Source organism: Adiantum capillus-veneris, chromosome 23, assembly GCF_014529385.1.
Source record: "Adiantum capillus-veneris isolate H3 chromosome 23, ASM1452938v2, whole genome shotgun sequence".
Classification (NCBI taxonomy): domain Eukaryota; kingdom Viridiplantae; phylum Streptophyta; class Polypodiopsida; order Polypodiales; family Pteridaceae; genus Adiantum; species Adiantum capillus-veneris.
The window spans coordinates 131,923,174-131,942,014 of NC_140953.1; the positions used below are offsets into that span (position 1 = coordinate 131,923,174).

General features: G+C 40.9%; 1 protein-coding gene across 1 annotated transcript; it reads right to left on the reverse strand.

Moving 5' to 3' along the window:
• Nucleotides 1-17,798: 17,798 nt before the first annotated feature.
• On the reverse strand, nt 17,799-18,119 carry LOC147428576 (uncharacterized). The gene has a single exon (XM_086497556.1). The coding sequence runs from the start codon at nt 18,117-18,119 to the stop codon at nt 17,799-17,801; it is 321 nt and encodes a 106-aa protein (XP_086353682.1).
• Between the last annotated feature and the right edge of the window lie 722 nt (nt 18,120-18,841).

Here is an 18,841-nt window from a genome sequence, read left to right on the forward strand (position 1 = left end):
CGTCACTTCGTTAAAGAATAGAGAGCCATAATGTCCAGCACCTATTCAAGATAATCTCTCTTGAAGCATTGAGTGATAGAAGGTCCACAATTCAAGCTAAGCATGGAGAAATGATGGAGCGGCTATCACTTGTTCAAGCTTAAGCTAATTCAAGCATAGAGAGCCACAAGGTCTACCACTTGTCCAACCTAATGTCCATTGTATCATAAATATTTATAAGGTCCATAATTTAATATATGCATGGAGAACTGATGCAAGGTCCACCATTTATCTAAGCCTAAGCTCTATTGAAGCATAGAGATTCATAAGGTTCACCACATGTTTAAGATATGATTTATTCTAGCATAGAGACCCACTCTATTGTAGAATATAGAGCCAGAAGGTCAACCACTTGTCCAATCTAAGATCCATTGAAGCATAGAGAGCCACAAGGTCCACAAAGGCTAATTTAGGCATGAATAATGGATGCAAGGTGAAGCCAAACTCTATCATTGAAGCAAAAAGAGTGACAATCTCTGAAACTTCTCCAAGCTAAACTCTATTATTGACACACAGATAGCCACAAGGTCCACCACTTGTCCAATCTAAGATTCATTAAAATATAGAAAACCACAAGGTCTGCAATCTAATCTAGGCATGGGGAATTGATGCAAGGTCCACCACTTGTCTAATCTACACTCCATTGGAGCATAGAGAGCCACAAGGATCATAGTCTAAGCTAAGCATGGAGAATTGATGCAAGGTCCACCACATGTACAACCTATCATCAGCTATTATATCTAGCAGGATGGCTTGCTTGGTTTCTAGATCCACCACTTGTCCGACCTAAATTAAAAGTTTCCTGCTTGGATTTAAATTTTCCCGCTTGGATTCAAAATTCAAAATTTATCGCTTAAATTAAAAAATTTATACTTGAGGGAGATGTTATAGCCTCAATCTATAACCTTCTTTATACTGAGAACCTATCTTATTTCATCCCAATAGTAGGTAAAATTTTGTCATTTCATGTATTACTCTCCTAGTTTCAACTATCATCTTCATTAGAAACCTCAGTAATCTATGTTACCTTTGCTGAGAGAAATTAAACAAGGAATCACATTTACAGAGGTGTTGGATAGAAAGCAGCAAAATACCAAAGAAAGCAACTTCACTGGAAGACACAAGTAAGTCAACTACTGAAATTTACATGCTTATGTACAATCTTGTTTTTTATGTGTATGTATATGTGTCATGTATCCATACTACGTCATGTACAAGCATATGTATTTGTATGTTATGTATGTATATCACCATGAGATAATATACATTTCTACCACGCATATACATAAACATATGTACCTACAAACATAGGCAAAGCGAACACACTACCTGTCATATTCACAACATGCATACACTACATAAATATTTATTATCGATGGATGCACCTATAGAAGTAGGATAAATAGAGTAAGAATTAGAAATTTGGAATCTGTGTATATATAAGTGTAAGAGAGATAGAGTATCTATGTAAATATGTGTGATTTGATGTGTATGTGGGTCTTTATGGGAGGAAGGAAGGTGAAAAGTGTGAAGGAAAGGAGTTTTCATCATGTTTATGTGTGGGTTGTGCGTGTGTGCAAAACATCCATGAATATGTGTGTGTAAGAAGGCAGTACAGAGAAAGAGAACCGTTTTGGTTTCTTGGAGAGCAAAACATAAAGACAAAAACCTGATGTAGACGGAGAGTGAGTGAGAGAGAGAGAGAGAGAGAGAGAGAGAGAGAGAGAGGGAGATGAAATGCACCTTTTCAAACGCTTTCAATTTACATAGTAAAAGAATCTGTTGTCTGTGATGTCAAAGCCTTGAGTGTGATTGCCTTTGTCGTGCTGTTCACGCTCTGTTTTTCACATGATCTGGTCCTTGTATGGGCGCAAGCCAAAAGTCCCTCTTTTGAATGCGATGTTGCTCCTATCGTGTTGTGCACAACCTGTTTTAGCAAGCAAGAAACCTCTTGTTGAACCACCCTATTCCACTTTCTCAATTGTGATCTAGCTTAGATAAGCTATGTATCTCAAACCTAGTCTTTCCTTACTTCACAAATCACCAAGGAAAATCAACACTATTTTGGAAAATGACTCTATTTTGGAGCTCTAAACTCAAAATTGAGACCAACATTGACCATATCCACAACATGCCTAAACTATGCTCAAAGCTATTCTCGTCATAGCAAGCTGGGGAGTTTTTGTTTCAAATTTCACCAACTGTCAAATCTTGCTTATCAAGAGAAGCAATGGCTACGTCGTGCAATAATTTACCTTAGACCTTGCCCCAAATCTTGAGTCCACCACAATTCCAAGCCATAATATAATATAGCAAGGTGTCTTCTATGTGAAAATCCACCACTTGATCCACCACTACTCCAACCCTGTTTTCATTCTACTTTGACATTAAAAAGCAATAATGCTTGTAGTACACCTTTGCTATTTCCCATCAAATCTACGTCCACCACTTGTCAAAGCGAGACTCTTACATAGGGAGGGGGTTTTGGTTTCAAGATTCACCACTTTTCCTTGTTGAATCAAATACTTCTCTAACTTTAGGAAGCCACTAGCTCATCTAGTAGTTCACCTTCAGCATTGGCCATTAAAACTACATCCACCACTTCTCCAACCTTCCATTGAACAAATCAAGGGTTGCACCGACATTGAGAAGAAAGGCCCTACTATCAACCTTTCTTCAATTGAAAAAAGCAAGGGCTACTTGGACATTGGGAAGTAAGGCCTTGATATTGTCCTATGTTTTTCATTAAAACTTATAGGTCCACCACTTGTCCAAGCTATACTCTATTATAGTTAAACCAATATTCACTACTTCTCCAGCCATTGGACCAACTGCTTGTAGTTCACCTTGAACCTTGGCCATTAAAACTAGGTACACCACTTGTCCAAGCTACTCTCAAATAAAGCAAGGGGGTTTTTGTTCCAAGATCCACCACTGCTCCAATTTTGTTTCCATTAAAATAAGCAAGGGCTACTTGGACATTGAGAAGCAAGGTCCTAAAATAGTTCACCTTGGACACTGGTCATTAAAACTAGGTCCATCACTTGTCCAAGATTTACTTTCATATATAAAAGGGGATTCTGGTTTTAGCTCCACCACTTGTCCAACCTTACTTCCATTAAAAGAAGGAAGGGATACTTAAACATTGAGAACCAAGGCTCTACAATAGTTCACCTTGGACATTAACTAGGTCCACCACTTGTCTAACCTTTACTCTCATATAGAAAGGGGGTTTTGGTTTCTTGATCCATCACTTGTCCAACCATACTTACATTGAAAGAAGCAAGAGATACTTGCACATTGGGAACCAAGATCCTACAATACCACCTTGGACACTGGACATTAAAACTAGGTCCACCACTTGTCCAGCCTTTACTCTCATATATAAAAGGGACTTTTGGTTTCAAGCTCCACCACTTGTCCAACCTTACTTCCATTAAAAGAAGCAAGGACTACTTGGACAATTGAGAACCAAGACCCTACAATAGTTCACCTTGGACATTAACTAGGTTCACCACTTGTCTAGCATTTACTCTCATATAGAAATGGACTTTTGGTTTCTTGATCCATCACTTGTCCAGCCATACTTCCATTGAAAGAAGCAAGAGACACTTGCACATTGAGAACCAAGATCCTACAATACCAGCTTGGACACTGGACATTAAAACTAGGTCCACCACTTGTCCAACCTTTACTCTCATAAATAAAAGGAACTTTTGGTTTCAAGCTCCACCACTTGTCCAACCTTACTTCCATTAAAAGAAACAAGGGCGACTGGGACGGTGAGAACCAAGACCCTACAATACTTCACCTTGGACATTAACTAGGTCCACCACTTGTGTAACCTTTACTCTCATATAGAAAGGGACTTTTGGTTTTGAGATTCATCACTTGTCCAACCATACTTCCATTGAAAGAAGCAAGAGACACTTTCTCATTGGGAACCAAGATCCTACAATACCACCTTGGACACTGGACATTAAATCTAGGTCCACCACTTGTCCAACCTTTACTCTCATATATAAAAGGGACTTTTGGTTTTAAGCTCCAACACTTGTCCAACCTTACTTCCATTAAAAGAAGCAAGGGCTACTTGGGCATTGAGAACCAAGACCCTACAATAGTTCACCTTGTACATTAACTAGGTCCACCACTTGTGCAAGCTTTACTCTCATATAGAAAGGGACTTTTGGTTTTGAGATCCATCACTTGTCCAACCATACTTCCATTGAAAGAAGCAAGAGATACTTGCACATTGAGAACCAAGATCCTACAATACCACCTTGGACATTGGACACTAAAACTAGGTCCATCACTTGTCCAAGGTTTACTTTTATATAGAAAAAGGGACTTGTGGTCCAACCTTACTTCCTTTGAAAGAAGCAAGGGATATTTGGACATTGGGAAGCAAGTTCTACAATAGCACCTTGAACAATAGCCATTAGAACTAGGTCCACCATTTCTCCAAGCTTTACCTCATATAGAAAGGGGCTTTTGGTTTCAAGATCCCCCCTTGTCCAACCTTACTTCCATTTGAAGAAGCAAGAGATACTTGGATATTGACAAGCAAGTTCCTAAACTAGCACCATGGACACTGGCCATTACAACTAGGTCCACCACTTTTCCAAGCTATGATCTAATTAGAAATGTTATAGAGTTATAGTATTCACAACCCTCGTGTAATGTGTAATATAACTTATAAATTTTATTTCAAAGAGAATTTATCTATAAATATGAACTTAACAAGGTGTTTCTTTCCAACTTACAGGATGGACTTTGAATCTAGGGAGAAAGTGCATATGGTACTTGATAATGAAATTGTTGATATTGGTTGTATGTGTAGAATAGATTCTAATTCCACTTGTGGCGGTACAAAGATAGGGCAAGGAAATGTATCTATACTAGTGGAGGAATGTTTGAAGGATGTGGTCCTCCCTTTTTCTACAATGGATACTACATCTCTCCAAAGCTCATTATGGAGTGCTATTCAATGGCGTAGTCTTCTTTTACAAAAATCGATAATGAATGACAATGTAATTGACACAAATGAAAGCTACAGTGTTGATGAACAAGGGGATCATCTTGATCCTCTAGTTATAGATGCAATACCTATTACAACCCCAGAGTTTGAAATGTCAATACATAAATCTTGGAGAAATCAAAGGGTCAATGATGCACAATGTGAATGAAGGGACCATCTTTTATGTATTTTCACATGATTATGTCAAATTTCAAGTACTTGATGATGACTTTGTGGGCGTGGGTATTGAAAGGGAGAATGCAATCAGTGAGAATATGCCTGAAGTGGGAAGCATTACTCTGCTAAAGTGGCCCATCCAACAGACAACCATGTTAAATGGGAGCACACTACAACGCTTTGTTCTTGTTGATGGGATGCATACTAGACGTGAGGATGTATCCAATGAAGACAATGCTGAGAAAACTTGATAGTAATGTTGATGATCCTTTGCTAAGGAAGATACGATACAGTTTCATCAACAAGACTCAAAAAGTGCAAGCAACACTAGCTTCTACTTTTTATCTTTGAGTTGAGTCAAGTCAAAGGGTTTCATGCATTGATTGTTGTGGAAAAAATACTATCAGATTGCAGATTGTGATTCGATGACAAGATTACGGCAAGAATTTTGGGGAGAGTCTCAAAAAGCACGCACAAACTATTTATATGATGTTCTATCTATTTGCTATCAAAAAGATGAGAAGATGCGATATCGATTCAAGATAAATGGCTCTATTGTTTGCTATAGAGCATGGTATGAGCTACATGGAATACCAAAGACATCATTTCACCACTACAAGGAAAATTTTTGAAAATGGTGTGCGCCAATATGTGCATGGTAACACATGTACATTGAGAAGAGGATTTCAACATACTAGTTTATCAAGAGTACTATTAAATAAATTTGTGGATAACAACTCTGAGAAAATGCCACATAGAAGCAGAACACTACTAGATGGCTCAAGAGAGACTCAATTAGTGATTCCATCAATGTACAAACAAGTTGACCTTTTAAGCAAAATCAACACAACATTGGACCAAATGGGCTATGAGAAGAAATTATCTCAATCTTCTTTTGGTAGAAGTTGGAACAAAGAGTATCCACATGTCACTTTAACAGAGGAATCCCAAACTCCGAGCGAACTTTTTCGAGTGATGATAAAATCAAGCGAGTTAATGAGAGGAACTTTATCAAAACACACATAGCCAAGAGTTCCTGTAAGTCACTCATTTCTTCACTCAAGAGACTAAATAAATTGTTCCTAGAACTCTTAAAGATGGTAGTTAAATTTAAGAGTGGCTATGCTAAGCAAGAGGTATGTGCTAGCAAGCTTGACATTGGATAACTCTTGAGCTTGCTTTTTCTTGTGTTTTTTTCTATCAAGTAAAAGAAACCTCGTAGCTTTTCTATTGCCCAAAGGACTTTTGTAAATTTGTAAAGATCATTTTTTCCAAACACTGGTCTTACATTGCTAACATGCTGTCTGCGGGACTTCCTATGCATCAGCGCTGGACCTTGCAGCAACCCTTGACCCCCCGACCCCTTCTTCATTATATTGGAGTACTTTTCAACTCTTTTCTTAATTATAGCATGCCTTATTATTTTTCAACTATTTGCCCATGGAGCAACCTTAGTAGCTGATTATTGTGAATATTTTTTAGGGTGCTGCAAATTGAGACTGTCACCAATTTGTTGCTATTTGTTGACCAGTATTAGTATCCTCATTGAGTTTTATGGGGAATCTATAAAGATACCAAAAGACAGATTGATCATCAAATGAGGAAGTTTGAGTTGCATCGACTACTCTCTCTCTCTCTCTCTCTCTCTCTCTCTCTCTCTCTCTCTCTCTCTCTCTCTGTGGGTGTTATATTGAAGGGCTTATCACAAAATTGAGAAGTTGACATGTGCAGAAGCTTTAGGCTCTTTTTGGTAGATGAAATTTGGAGGCCTTTTGTAGATGGTGTTGATGAGTAAGAGGGAAGGTGCCTTTGTTTGTGCTTAAGGAGGGAGGAAGAAATAAAGAGAAAGAAATCAAACTAGAGTTTGAAGAAAATAACTCATAATATCTTTGATCCTCAAACTAGAACTAGTGAATTAAAAATGCTATGCATTCCAACCCCCTCACAAAACTAGTAGATCTTGATTGTGCCTCTCTTTATCGCCCTATCCACATATGCATCTGCGCCAACAACAACATGCGATCCTAGTGACAATTCTATATCCATATAAATAAATGTGATGATTAAGCCACCTATAGAGAGCTAAAGAATGTGACTTTGGTATCTTTCTGCCAATGGGAAAAGGGAGCCGTTCTCTCTCTCTCTCTCTCTCTCTCTCTCTCTCTCTCTCTCTCTCTCTCTCTCTCTCTCTCTCTCTCTCTGCGGAGCAAGGGCTACCAATGTTGATGCTGTGGAATGCACTTAGGTGGACTACCAAATGCAAAAGTGAGTAGGGTAGGCTTTTCTTTTTAAAAACTCTTTGGGAGTTTTTTTTTTAAAAAGCATATTCAAGTATGTGGTTCTAATTTTGAACTCGTTATTTTAGTAAGAATCAATGGAGATTCGGCTTTATTTTAAAAGGAAAGTGTCATTGGAGAGTAAAGTGACTTGCCAGATGTCGCACGATGCAAGGGAAAGAAGTCGGGGCAGATAGGTGGTCAAGAATGTGGTAGGCGATGAGCATGGAGGTGGCAATTGACGAGGATTGTGGGTTGGGGGGAGGGGAGACGAGCAGGACGGGATCATCAAGTATGGGAGCAAGACGCAATCAGAAAACACTTTTTTTTTCTTTTGTGTCGCCTCCACGACAACGAGCGCTTTCTAGTGGAGTGGTTTCGGGGAGTTGATGCAATTGGATCTTGCAAGTTTGAGGTTTGACCTCGATGAAGAGGGGTTTTGAGGAAAATGTGTTGTCCTTCTCGAATGAAGACTACGGGCACAATCTCGTGAGATTCAAACTAATGTAGCAAGTATGTACCTACGTTTTTACAAAAAGAGGAGCATCTTTGTGAGACGCTCTCCTCTTAAATGAAAATAGAAAATAGAAAGGTGAACCACGATGAAGAAAAGGCAAGGGCAAGCTGCAGGCGCAAGCACAGGTGATTGCATATGAGAGGAGATGCTCTGCTTTGTCACCAAGCCAATCGCAAAGGGGCGAGAGAGAGAGAGAGAGAGAGAGAGAGAGAGGAAGGGGGGGGTTGCGTCTTTATATATATTTATATAGGGGGTGACTGTCTCAATAGTAGAGGCCCATGTTCGGTTGGTTCAGCAGAATCTGAGTGGTCGTTCGTGGATCTGGAGTGAGTTCAAATCCCATGGCTCAATTTTGGGCAAGAAACTAAAATGAGAAGCTTAACCATGGGAAGGAATCCCCGGAGATTCATCTTAATATAATAAGGAAGCAAGTATGTAGTAAGAGAGAGAGAGAGTGTCTTTGAAAAAATGGAAAATTACCAAAATACCCCTCTAATTTGTAGAAATTCCCAAAATACCCCCTATATTTTGTCATACATTCCCAAAACGCCCTTCAAATTCTCCAAAATTCACAAAATACCCCTAGTGTGAGATTACATTTCTCTAAAGATGAAAAAAATTTGTGGCTTTTCATAAGAAGACTAGTTGTCTATCAACACAAGATGCTAAAACTAGAATTTGAGTTGGTTATGTAGACTTTGGAGATGATTTGCTTCATTATCTTTCAACATAATTGCCTTTTTTGCGAGGTAATTTGTGACAAATTATATTCTAAGCACTCAAAAAAAGATCTCAATTGTCAAAAAGGGATAAAGACTAAGAAATCTTGAACGATCCAGCCAAAAAAGATATAAAGGCATTTTGGGAATTTTTGAAATTTGAGGGGTATTTTGGGAATTTCCACAAATTATAGGGGTATTTTGGGAATTTTCCTTTAAAAAAAAAACTCTCTAAAGGATCTGCGCCGGCGCAGATCCTTTGGAGAGTTTTTGTTTTTTTTAAAACTCGTATGTAGTAGGTGTCCCTAATCTTTTTTGAGTTGCTGGATTAAGGAATCTGGAGAGAAAGAGTGGGGGATGGATCAAGCTGCAGTTGCAGTTGCGCGCTCAGAACGCGTAGTGGTACAAGTGGGCAAGTCGCACACGAGCAAAATGAAGGGCATCACCAAGAGCGCAAAGGATTTTCGATGCATGAAGACAAAGGACCTACGTGCAGATGCGTGCAAGACAGAGAGGTAAAGGCTCTCTCTCACTCTCTCATACTCTTCTCACTTCCTCGTATTTGTCTACAACGGAGGTGCAGCAGGGGAAGGGATGGCTTGGGCTGCGAACGCGAGCAATAACAAGGGGAGATGAGGGAGGGATATTTTTTTTCCAGCATTTCCTCCTATCTCAGTGGTGCGTGCAGGTTAGAAGCTTCATTTCCTTCTGTTCATCGAGCTCCCTGTGCCACCCATGGCCATCTTTGCATCGCATCTTTCCAGTGCCTGTTGGTTGCCGAGCTCCCGACCCACCCATGGCAGTCAGCTGACTATTCATCGCCATGTGCTCTCGACCTGGAGTGTTGGCTTTTAAGAAACATTAGTTTGAGTTTGGAATCTGTTGAGATTCCATGTTATAAAAGCAAAGTAGAGCGTGTGTGTGTGTGTGTGTGTGTGTGTGTGTGTGTGTGTGTGAGTGTGAGAGAGTGAGAGAGAGAGAGAGAGAGAGAGAGAGCTCTTTTTTAAAAAAACTTCCTAAAGGATATGCGCCGGCGCAGATCCTTTGGTGAGTTTTTTTTTTTAATCTCTCTCTCTCTTTTATCTAGTACTCCCCAAGAAACGTAATAATTTTTCATATATTGCTTTTGAAATCTTGCAGGTGGAAGGAAAATGAGATGGAGTCCATTCCTGCACGTCTCCATGAGAGCCATCTCTTGCCTAGCAGCTCCTTCTCACGTTGGACCGCTTTGTCCTACACCTTCCACCTCCATTGTCCTCCACTCATACTCCGTATGTCAGACCTCACAACTTGATTAAGCTTCCACTTAGCATCAGATAGAGAGCAAGCAGAAAAAAATATGACCTCACCTCTCACATAGGACAAATTTGCATCTATCTTTGCGGAAATCCTCATGCACGGACACCTCTCTCTCTCTCTCTCTCTCTCTCTCTCTCTCTCTCTCTCTCTCTCTCTCTCTCTCTCATGATTGTCTCCTGCGCGCAATAGCTGCGTCTGACTGAGATTTACTGATCTTCACTTTTCCATACATCTCTATACCCTAGTTGACCCTCGGGATTGCATGGCAAGATGGGCTGAGCCCATACACTTTCATGGGGTGTAGTCCAATTGATGAGAGAGAGAGAGAGAGAGGACCATCACCAAGCTGTGTGGACTCAGACGGTTTGTTATTGTCCACTATCGGAATGAGATCACTAGGCTTTGGCATGCCTTTGGGTGAAGATGATGATGGCTATTAAAAGGTTGATGCCGAGCCTGAGGTGTACAGGAAGGGGCTGAGGGTATTTGGAAATTGGGGCAGAGTAGAGGTGTTAGTTAGGCAACAGATAGGAGCAAGCTGAGGGGTGGCACCGGGCAGAGCTGAGGGGGGGAGTATGAGAGCTAATGGTAGGCAGTGGTCACGCGATGCATAACTATTAGTTATCCGCTACTAAGCCAACTATGCTTGTTCATTAGCGTTTGCAAGCAGCTATGCCTCTCATCGTGGTCACGCAAAGATGGAGTTGTGCAGATCACTGGCACCTGGAGGTGAAAAGGTCGCCACATCATGCTAGCAAGGTGCAACAGTTGAAAAATTTGCAGGTAAACCGGGCCTAGCTGAGCGCACAAGGAAAGTTGATTCATCCATGTGGCTGCAAAAGCTGCCAAAAGCTACCAAGCAACCAGGTTCATTTAAAGTCCTCCCTGACATAGTTGTGCAACTATGCAAAATCAGCATAGTTGCAAAAGCATGGGCATAGTTCGACCAAACAAGCTACTAAACTCCGCGTGTCCATGACACGGGCATAGTTACCTGTTAGAATTACAGATTACTATGCCCCATGTGACCATGCCCTTATAGTGGAGTTTTGAATTACTGTTCGAGAAAACTGGTTAGCCAAATACAATACAGCCACATTTAATGTCAAATTTATCTTGGTATCTATGTAGGAAGGTAGGACCGATTATTTTTAGCCATAGCATATGATGAAAACTGGAAATTACGGTAGTCTATATGTGTATAAAATTTAAACAAGTTTGACTGAAGTGAACTGAGACTCTATGACATGATGTGTCCTGGATAGCATGGCTTTAAGCCTCTATGGGTACTGCATTTTTTACCCTCATATTAAGAACTCGTAATTCTTGTTGATCAAAATAGAACATCTGTTTAGTTCAAAAATCAATTTAGGTTAAGCGAGGAATTCAAAGTAGTAGAGGTATGAAGAGAAACATGAATACTCAAGTTGGAAATTTAAAAACTATTTTGTCATTTAAATTTGTGATTTTTTTCCAAAAAAAGTCATTGATATCCATCTTAATATTTCTTTCTAATTGAGAACGTGTAGTGGGAAAATAGTGGCTCTCTCTCTCTCTCTACGCATCCGAGATGCACAACTAGCTGGAAACCAAGCACTTCATCCTTCCACCTCCAAGGGTTCTATATTAGGCGAGCGTACTTGTCGCCTTGAAGTGAGATCTTGCAGCTCTTTGAGGTCCTAGCAGACCACACTCTGGCGCAAGGCTGCACAATGAACAAGAAGCCAAAAATCTCTCCTCCTCTCTGAGCACCCGTATTTACAGCCAGCAATAGAATCTCTTTATCTCTCTCCTCCACGCGCCAAGTCTTCGCTTGCTCTCCCAAAAGGAATGGGAGCATCTCCCTAGATTCTATCTATTCAATCCCACTTGAAAAATTGAACACACCTATGACACCTATTAGCTTCTCATTGTCAAAAACCAATTAATTAGGTTCCACATTCGTTTTGAATCTCAAATTCTAAGAGAAAAGCGGAAAGTCTCCTCTTGACTTGCTTCATGCACCCCCCCGTCATGGCATGTTTTGTCACCATTTTTACACTCCAATATCCTTTCGAGGTCCCGTTGACTCCGAGGTCTACCTACTCCAGTTGCAAATAGACATTAGCCTACAAAATAGGGAGGTGATTGCAGCTTTGTTCTTGAGAAGCAATATAGGGAAAACTCAACTGCCATACTAGCATCCTGCCTCCATTGCATCCTTGCACGCCTCCAATGCAGCTTCGTTCTTGAGAATCATTATAGGAGGAACTCAATTCCATACTAGCATCCTGCCTCCACTACATCCTTGCATGCCTCCAATGATTCTTGCAGGCCTTGCAACCCCTAACCCACCCCCCGCGCTTTCCCTGGTGCGCCTCCCTCGTAGACAAACGAGAGAGAGAGAGAGAGAGAGGTATATATATATAGAGAGAGAGATAGATAGAGAGAGAGAGAATGCACCTGCCCTCTTTGTCTCGTGATGCCTACACATGAGCCCATTGGCGCTCCGTATACCTATATCTCCTGGATCGTCCTCATGCATCGAGCAAGAAAATCTCCCTATGTCTTCGTGCTCGCACATTGAGGCTGTCATATCGCTCTCTCTCTCTTTCTCTCTCTCTCTCTCTCTCTCTCTCCCCCCTCCACGTGCCATATCATCCTTTTTTTCTAGTCTTCAAAGGTACTTGAGAACCTACAAAGATTTCGTTGAATAAAGCATGTCAAAAAACAATCGTTTGTGGTATATGGTATTTCAACGCTTGGAGTCAAAGACTCACAAGTCACATCTATCGAATAAGGATGTGAATACAAGATTTGACACACATAGATCTCTACTCTCTTAGGCTTTGATGGTGGATTTTCATATGCTAGAGAGAGAGAGAGAGAGAGAGAGAGAGAGAGAGAGAGAGATAGATAGATAGATAGATTCATTATCATCCTCGGAGGTCACATATGACCCATGGGACCTGGAAAAAAAAAAAAGGGATCATTACAAAATGGGGTTTTCAGAGGGGTACATATCAATTAAGGACTGAGGGTCCATTGGAAGGAAAAAGAGACAAAAAGGAAATTGTAGATCCTAAGGGGGGTCGGGAGATGGAGGTGCCGGTTTAGGAGTTTGAAATTCTTGGATGATGGCTTTACCGCCTCGATAGACAGCCCATTTACCTTGTTTACGAGCTTCGTGCATCTTCTTGAGCTCACTTGCCTTGAGCTTGAGTTGATTTGGGGTCAATTCCTCGGCAATCCAAAGTGTTCTTCCCTTGAGGAGGCGGGATTGTTGTAGTAGCTTCATTCGCGTTTCCTTGTCCTTGAATGTAAGAATACATTGCTTAGGTGGCACTGGTTTTTTCGTATCGTTGATCCAAGAGATAGAATCAGGCTCAATGTGAATTGGTTGGAGAATATCATTGAGCTTGGTGATGGATTCTTCGAGTGTGTCTTCCTCGGTGCACCATGGGGAGTTGAGCCCTCCAATCCTTACCTTCAATCCAAGAGACTCTTGCAGTCGGCTTTCTTGTAGTGCTTTTTGTATTTGAGTGTCAAGCTGCTTGTGTGTTACCTCATGCATTTGTTTTTGTGATGCCACAACAGTTTCGGTGAGGGAGGCTTCAATCTTCTGGGCTTTTGCAAGTAGATCTTGACTCTAAGCTTCCTTTGTTTCCTCAAGCAACTGCAGGCGTTGCTTAAGCGATTCGTTCTCCTTGATTAACTCTTGGATTTGCGCCTCTAGGATTGTGATCCGTGTATCTTGGTGAGCAAAGGGGTCTTTTCTTGGGGAAGCTGCCATCGCAAGAAAGCTCTTGCGGTTGTGGGCTGGGGTACTAGGAGAAGACATGGTCCGGCGGATGCAAGCTTGTACACACTGTTAACGTTGGCCACCGGGGACCTTGTGAACAGTCCCTAGGGTTTCACCTCACCAAAAGTGCAAGGTTAACCTTCGAGTTACCAAAGTCCCTTGAGTAGCAAGTGGCGCGTAAGAACCAGAACTCTGCAGTGGATTCGATAGCCTTCGCCCTGTGCTACCCATGTCCCCCCTTGGGCAAGGGCAGCCCTTGGGAGGGCATTAGGAACTCAACCCTGCCCCTTGCCTCAGCTCGACAGCGTGCGGGTGCATCAGGCCTACAGCGTGCAACACAAACACCCCCGACCTTGTTCAGCACACCCCCGACCTCGTTCAGCTTACAACACACACACCCCCGATCTCAGGCCGACAACCTGCGGGTGCCTCAATTCGACAGCCTGACCTCGCGTCGTTCAGCACCCACAGGCCGCACAACTTCAACCCTACAGGAGCGATTGCACGCTAACAACAGTCTGTGGTCGGCTATCGAATCCACTGCAGAGCTCCGATTCCTGCGCGACTGTGGAGCGACTGTGGTCGGCCACCACATCTGCTGAGTACTGAATCTGGAGCGACTGTGGTCGGCTACCACATCTGCTGCCCATCCTGGCTGAGAGAGAGAGAGAGAGAGAGAGAGAGAGAGAGAGAGAGAGAGAGAGAGAGAGAGAGAGAGAGAGAGAGAGAGAGAGAGAGAGAGAGAGAGAGAGAGAGAGAGAGAGAGAGAGAGAGAGAGATCTAAAGTTGAAGGCTTAGCACCTTCCACTTAAGACTTTAAATATGTAAGATAAACCAATTCCCAAGAAAAAAAAGAGAGAGGGAGAGAGAGATAGAATATAGAAGAAAACTATTAGCATGGTCCCTAGGTGGCATGTCCCCCTGTACTTCATCCTTGATGTTGAGGATAAATATTCGCTCGGATTTTGGTTCGCTCGAAAAATGTTGCTCAGTGTATGGTAAGACTCACTTGAACAAAGACAAGTGAGTTCTCTAAGTGCAATGTTTGTAGTTCAATCAAGGCGAGGCTAGAAGCTAAACCTTCTCTTGAAAAGAGAGATCTTCTCTTGAGAGAAAGAGAAGTTCACATGGCACAACAAAATAGTTGTAGGCGCTTATATTATGCATGGTGCACATATTCAGAAACTCAACCACAAAAGTATGTTTGTATAATCCATGATAAGATGGATCAAAAGAAGACTGCCAGTCTTAGATTACGCATTGTTCCTAAGGGTGTGGATTCAGGATACAATTTGGAGGTGGCTTTGATAGGTATGATCACCCATGGCCATGGGGAAGGTCATTATGGTCACTTTGTCTTGAATGGTTTGTGGCCAGCTGATCCAAATCTTACAATTGGCTCAATTGCTAATTGTTTACATAACTTACAAAGGATAGATAAGCATCCTCTTGGTGATTTGTCAACAAATGGACTACCAAGGAGTAGTATCTGTCTATTGATATTGAGGCATAGGGGAGTGGGAATAACAACTAAATTAACCATAAAAGCATTACACCATCATTCCACAAAATCAAAACAGTTTCAGTACTTGAACAGGTTCAGCACAGAGTCAGGGAATTGAAGGAAAATTGAAAACTGAATACACAGAGAAGTATAGAATATTATTGGCCATAGCTTTGCATTCATCACCCTTCTCTCATACAACACACTACCATCATGTGTGAAGATAACTACTAAGGAAGAATGAAGAGGCACAAAGCTCTTCCCCAATTACAAACTAAAAGAAAAACTACTAAGGTTCAAGAACACTTTACTAAAAGAATATGCAAGGCTAACACCTGGCACAACCCGGTGGCAAAAAGTTTTTGAAAACCAAAAAAAAACTTTTGAATTGTTTCCCATCAATCCCTTGTCAATCAAAATCTAGTGCTCACAAGATAAAGTAAAACAAAGTGTAGTGCCTGGAACCAAATCCAAGGTACACAAATGTATTACTATATCGCATGAAACACCCCCCTTTCCCACTTAGTGTTGAAAAACACTATTAATCATTTAAACACCAGTTTCCCCTGGTAACTCCCTATTGGGGTCCTCCAAGATAACAGTCTCCTGATTCAAATCTGTAGCAACTATTGTATTTGCAATGCCTTCTTCCACTTTTTGTTGATCATTAAGCATTGCCTCCTCTTTGTTGAAACCTGGAAATTCCTCAATGAATTCCGTGGTGCTCATGATCTCCCCCATAATTTTTGTCACTGCACTTGTCTCAGTTTGTTTAGAATTCAAATTTTGAAATGAATCATTTTTACTTCCAGGTACAGTATCTCCTACATCCATGCCTCATGAGTTTCCACAGCACTAACAAAGGTATGAAAATCAGTACTAGATTCAGGATCAACTGCAGGACTTGTGACCATCTCTTTGTTTCTTTGTTTAGTTTTATATCACTGAGTAAATCCTGAACTCTATTGCACCTTCAACTGCTCAAAATCCTCCTTCAAGTCATCAAATTGCTTTTGCAAAAGAACATAAGATCTTCCTTCTTCTCCTCCTTTGCATAACTTTGGTAAGGAATATTCACCAAGGAAGACATTTTCTTCTCAATTCTAACCACAGCTAGTCACCCTACTTTTTGACTTCAGTCTTCAGGATTTCTACATCATGTGGTAAGAGGTACCAGCCATTCAATTCAAGGTCCTCCTAAGACATATCTCTGATCTTTGCTTCTAGCTCTTGACAAGCCTGGACTTTACTCAAGAGTACACTATTCTTAGACTGTAGTTTAGAATAGTCTTGAGCTATGACTTCCATTTGAGTATTCAAACAAGACATCCACTGTTCTTTCCAAATCTGAATCTGTTTTGAATATTTCTCCTTTCTCTTCAACTGTGATCTGTAAAAGTCAACATAGTTTTTAGCAGTAGCTAAATCATCTCTGAGTTCATGAATGATTCCCTCCTGTTCCTCAATCAACTTGGTGTCTTCTTCACTTCTCTTTGAAACATTTTGTAATTGAACCACCTAAGTTTGTAACTGAATTTTTCCCCTATGCAGTACTGAACTATTCAGTTGTGACTGAGATGCAAAATTTCTCACCAGTTCAAGAGCTTTATAAACATCAGAGATTGTAATTTGTTCACTGAATTTACTAAATTGTATTCCCTCTTGTAAATCTACTTTGACCTCTGCTACTGGGCTACTGAACTTCTTTCTTTTGAGTTTCAAAGAAGATTTAGGGGAAAACATTGTAGTAGCCTCAGCTTTCAATGCAGGCTGGGGAGTTTCAATTAAATATTCCAGATTAGTTTGAAACTGATCACCCAAATTTCTCCATAGGTCTTCCTCCTCCTGTTCTGTTTGGTTAGAATTCCTATCCTGCTCCTGAGGATCTTATACCTTCTTCTTTCTATTCTCTACCTAAGGACTATGTGCTTCATTGTCTTTGTTTCCCTCAAGATGACCTCCAAAGACAGAAACTTTTGGGGAAATTGTACCTAAGGTTGTCATACTCATTGCATGAATTTGTAAAGCAATCAAGAATGCTGCAATCTTGGTAGACCTATCCTTCCTCTTTTTCTTCTGAAAAATTTTTGAAGTAAGCCTTTGAAAAAGTAGATTTGCCCAACCAATTGTTCTGCCACACTCTGCAGCATGCAAGAGTGCAAAATTCTCCTTTGAAATATATTCCTGCTTTACAACAACACATACCTTCTCTAAAAACCATTTCAATTGTTGAAATCTGAAAGGATTCTGAAGTTTGCTGATGGGATAATATCCTCTCTCACCCTGAGCTGGACCAAATTCTTTGTTCATCAGGGCCTCAGAAGCTCTGCCAACTGAATTATCTTCCTTCAATTGAAGATAAAAAACTGTAGAGATCAATTCAGGGCTCATCCAGTAGTTACCAAAGATATTCCCCTTTGTGTCATGTACATGACTGAGGAAGGTCATAAGGGAATCATTGTTCCTTCAGCGTTTGCATGGAAGTCTTGCAAACTGAAGAAGGTTAATCTTCTGTAACCACTCCTGATGTGCCAAGACGGAAAAGTCAAACTCTTGTCTCATCTCTAAGAAGGTGTAACTAACTGGACCAGTGTCCACTACCAGCGGAGATGCTTCCAAAGGAGTTGAAAGTTCTTCATCAATTTCAACATCCTCAGTCGCAATATCCTGAACTCTGTGTAAAGATTTCCTTGCTGGCCGCCGCCGCGTCCCTGGACCAGTGTGCTCTTCAAATTCTTGACTAGGGATCGCAGAGGGGATATCAACAGTGAGTGACTTCTTTGACATGGCTAGGAAGTTTAAGAAAACGCATCAGAGGAGGTGCAAAAAACGGGCATAGGAGAAAGAGTTTATGTGCTGCCAAATATAACGTCTTGGTAACGTTTAAAAGTGAATTTTGAACTTACCCGACATGACATTCCGACATCCATGTCACCAATCTTTACGGAAAATATTCACACCCACAAAGGGTTTTAGCCTGAAGCCATTAACTGCCTTTGGGAAAATTTTGCCCTGCTCGTCAGCCAGCAAAAATGTTGAATCTCCTATTTCTTCTGTTATCTAAAAAGACCCCAAGTACCTTAACTTGAGTTTACCAGGTCTTTTACCAAGTCTGCTATTGTACATAAGTACCCAATCACCTTCTGCAAAGGATTTGTACTTAATGTTCCTGTCCACCCAAGCTTGTCTTCTTCTTTGAATTGCTTCAGAGATATATGCTACCTGAATTCTACTCTCCTCTAATTTCAGTAATTGTTCTTGCTTGCAAACTGAAGACTCATCTTCTGACAATTTATACTGAAGTGCAATCCTTAAACTTGGAACAACAAATTACATAGGGACTATGGCTTCCAGACCATATACCATCTTAAATGGTGTCATCCTTGTGCTAACTTTTAATGCTGTTCAAAATGCCCACAATGCTGAATCTAGTTTGGTATCCCAATCCTTCTTGTTTTCTGAAACAATCCTCCTCAGGATTCTCACTAGAGTTTTGTTGGTAGACTTTG

Excerpts from the sequence above, each read along its gene's own strand:
- LOC147428576 (XM_086497556.1), bottom strand. The coding sequence starts at position 18,119 with ATGTCAAAGAAGTCACTCACTGTTGATATCCCCTCTGCGATCCCTAGT.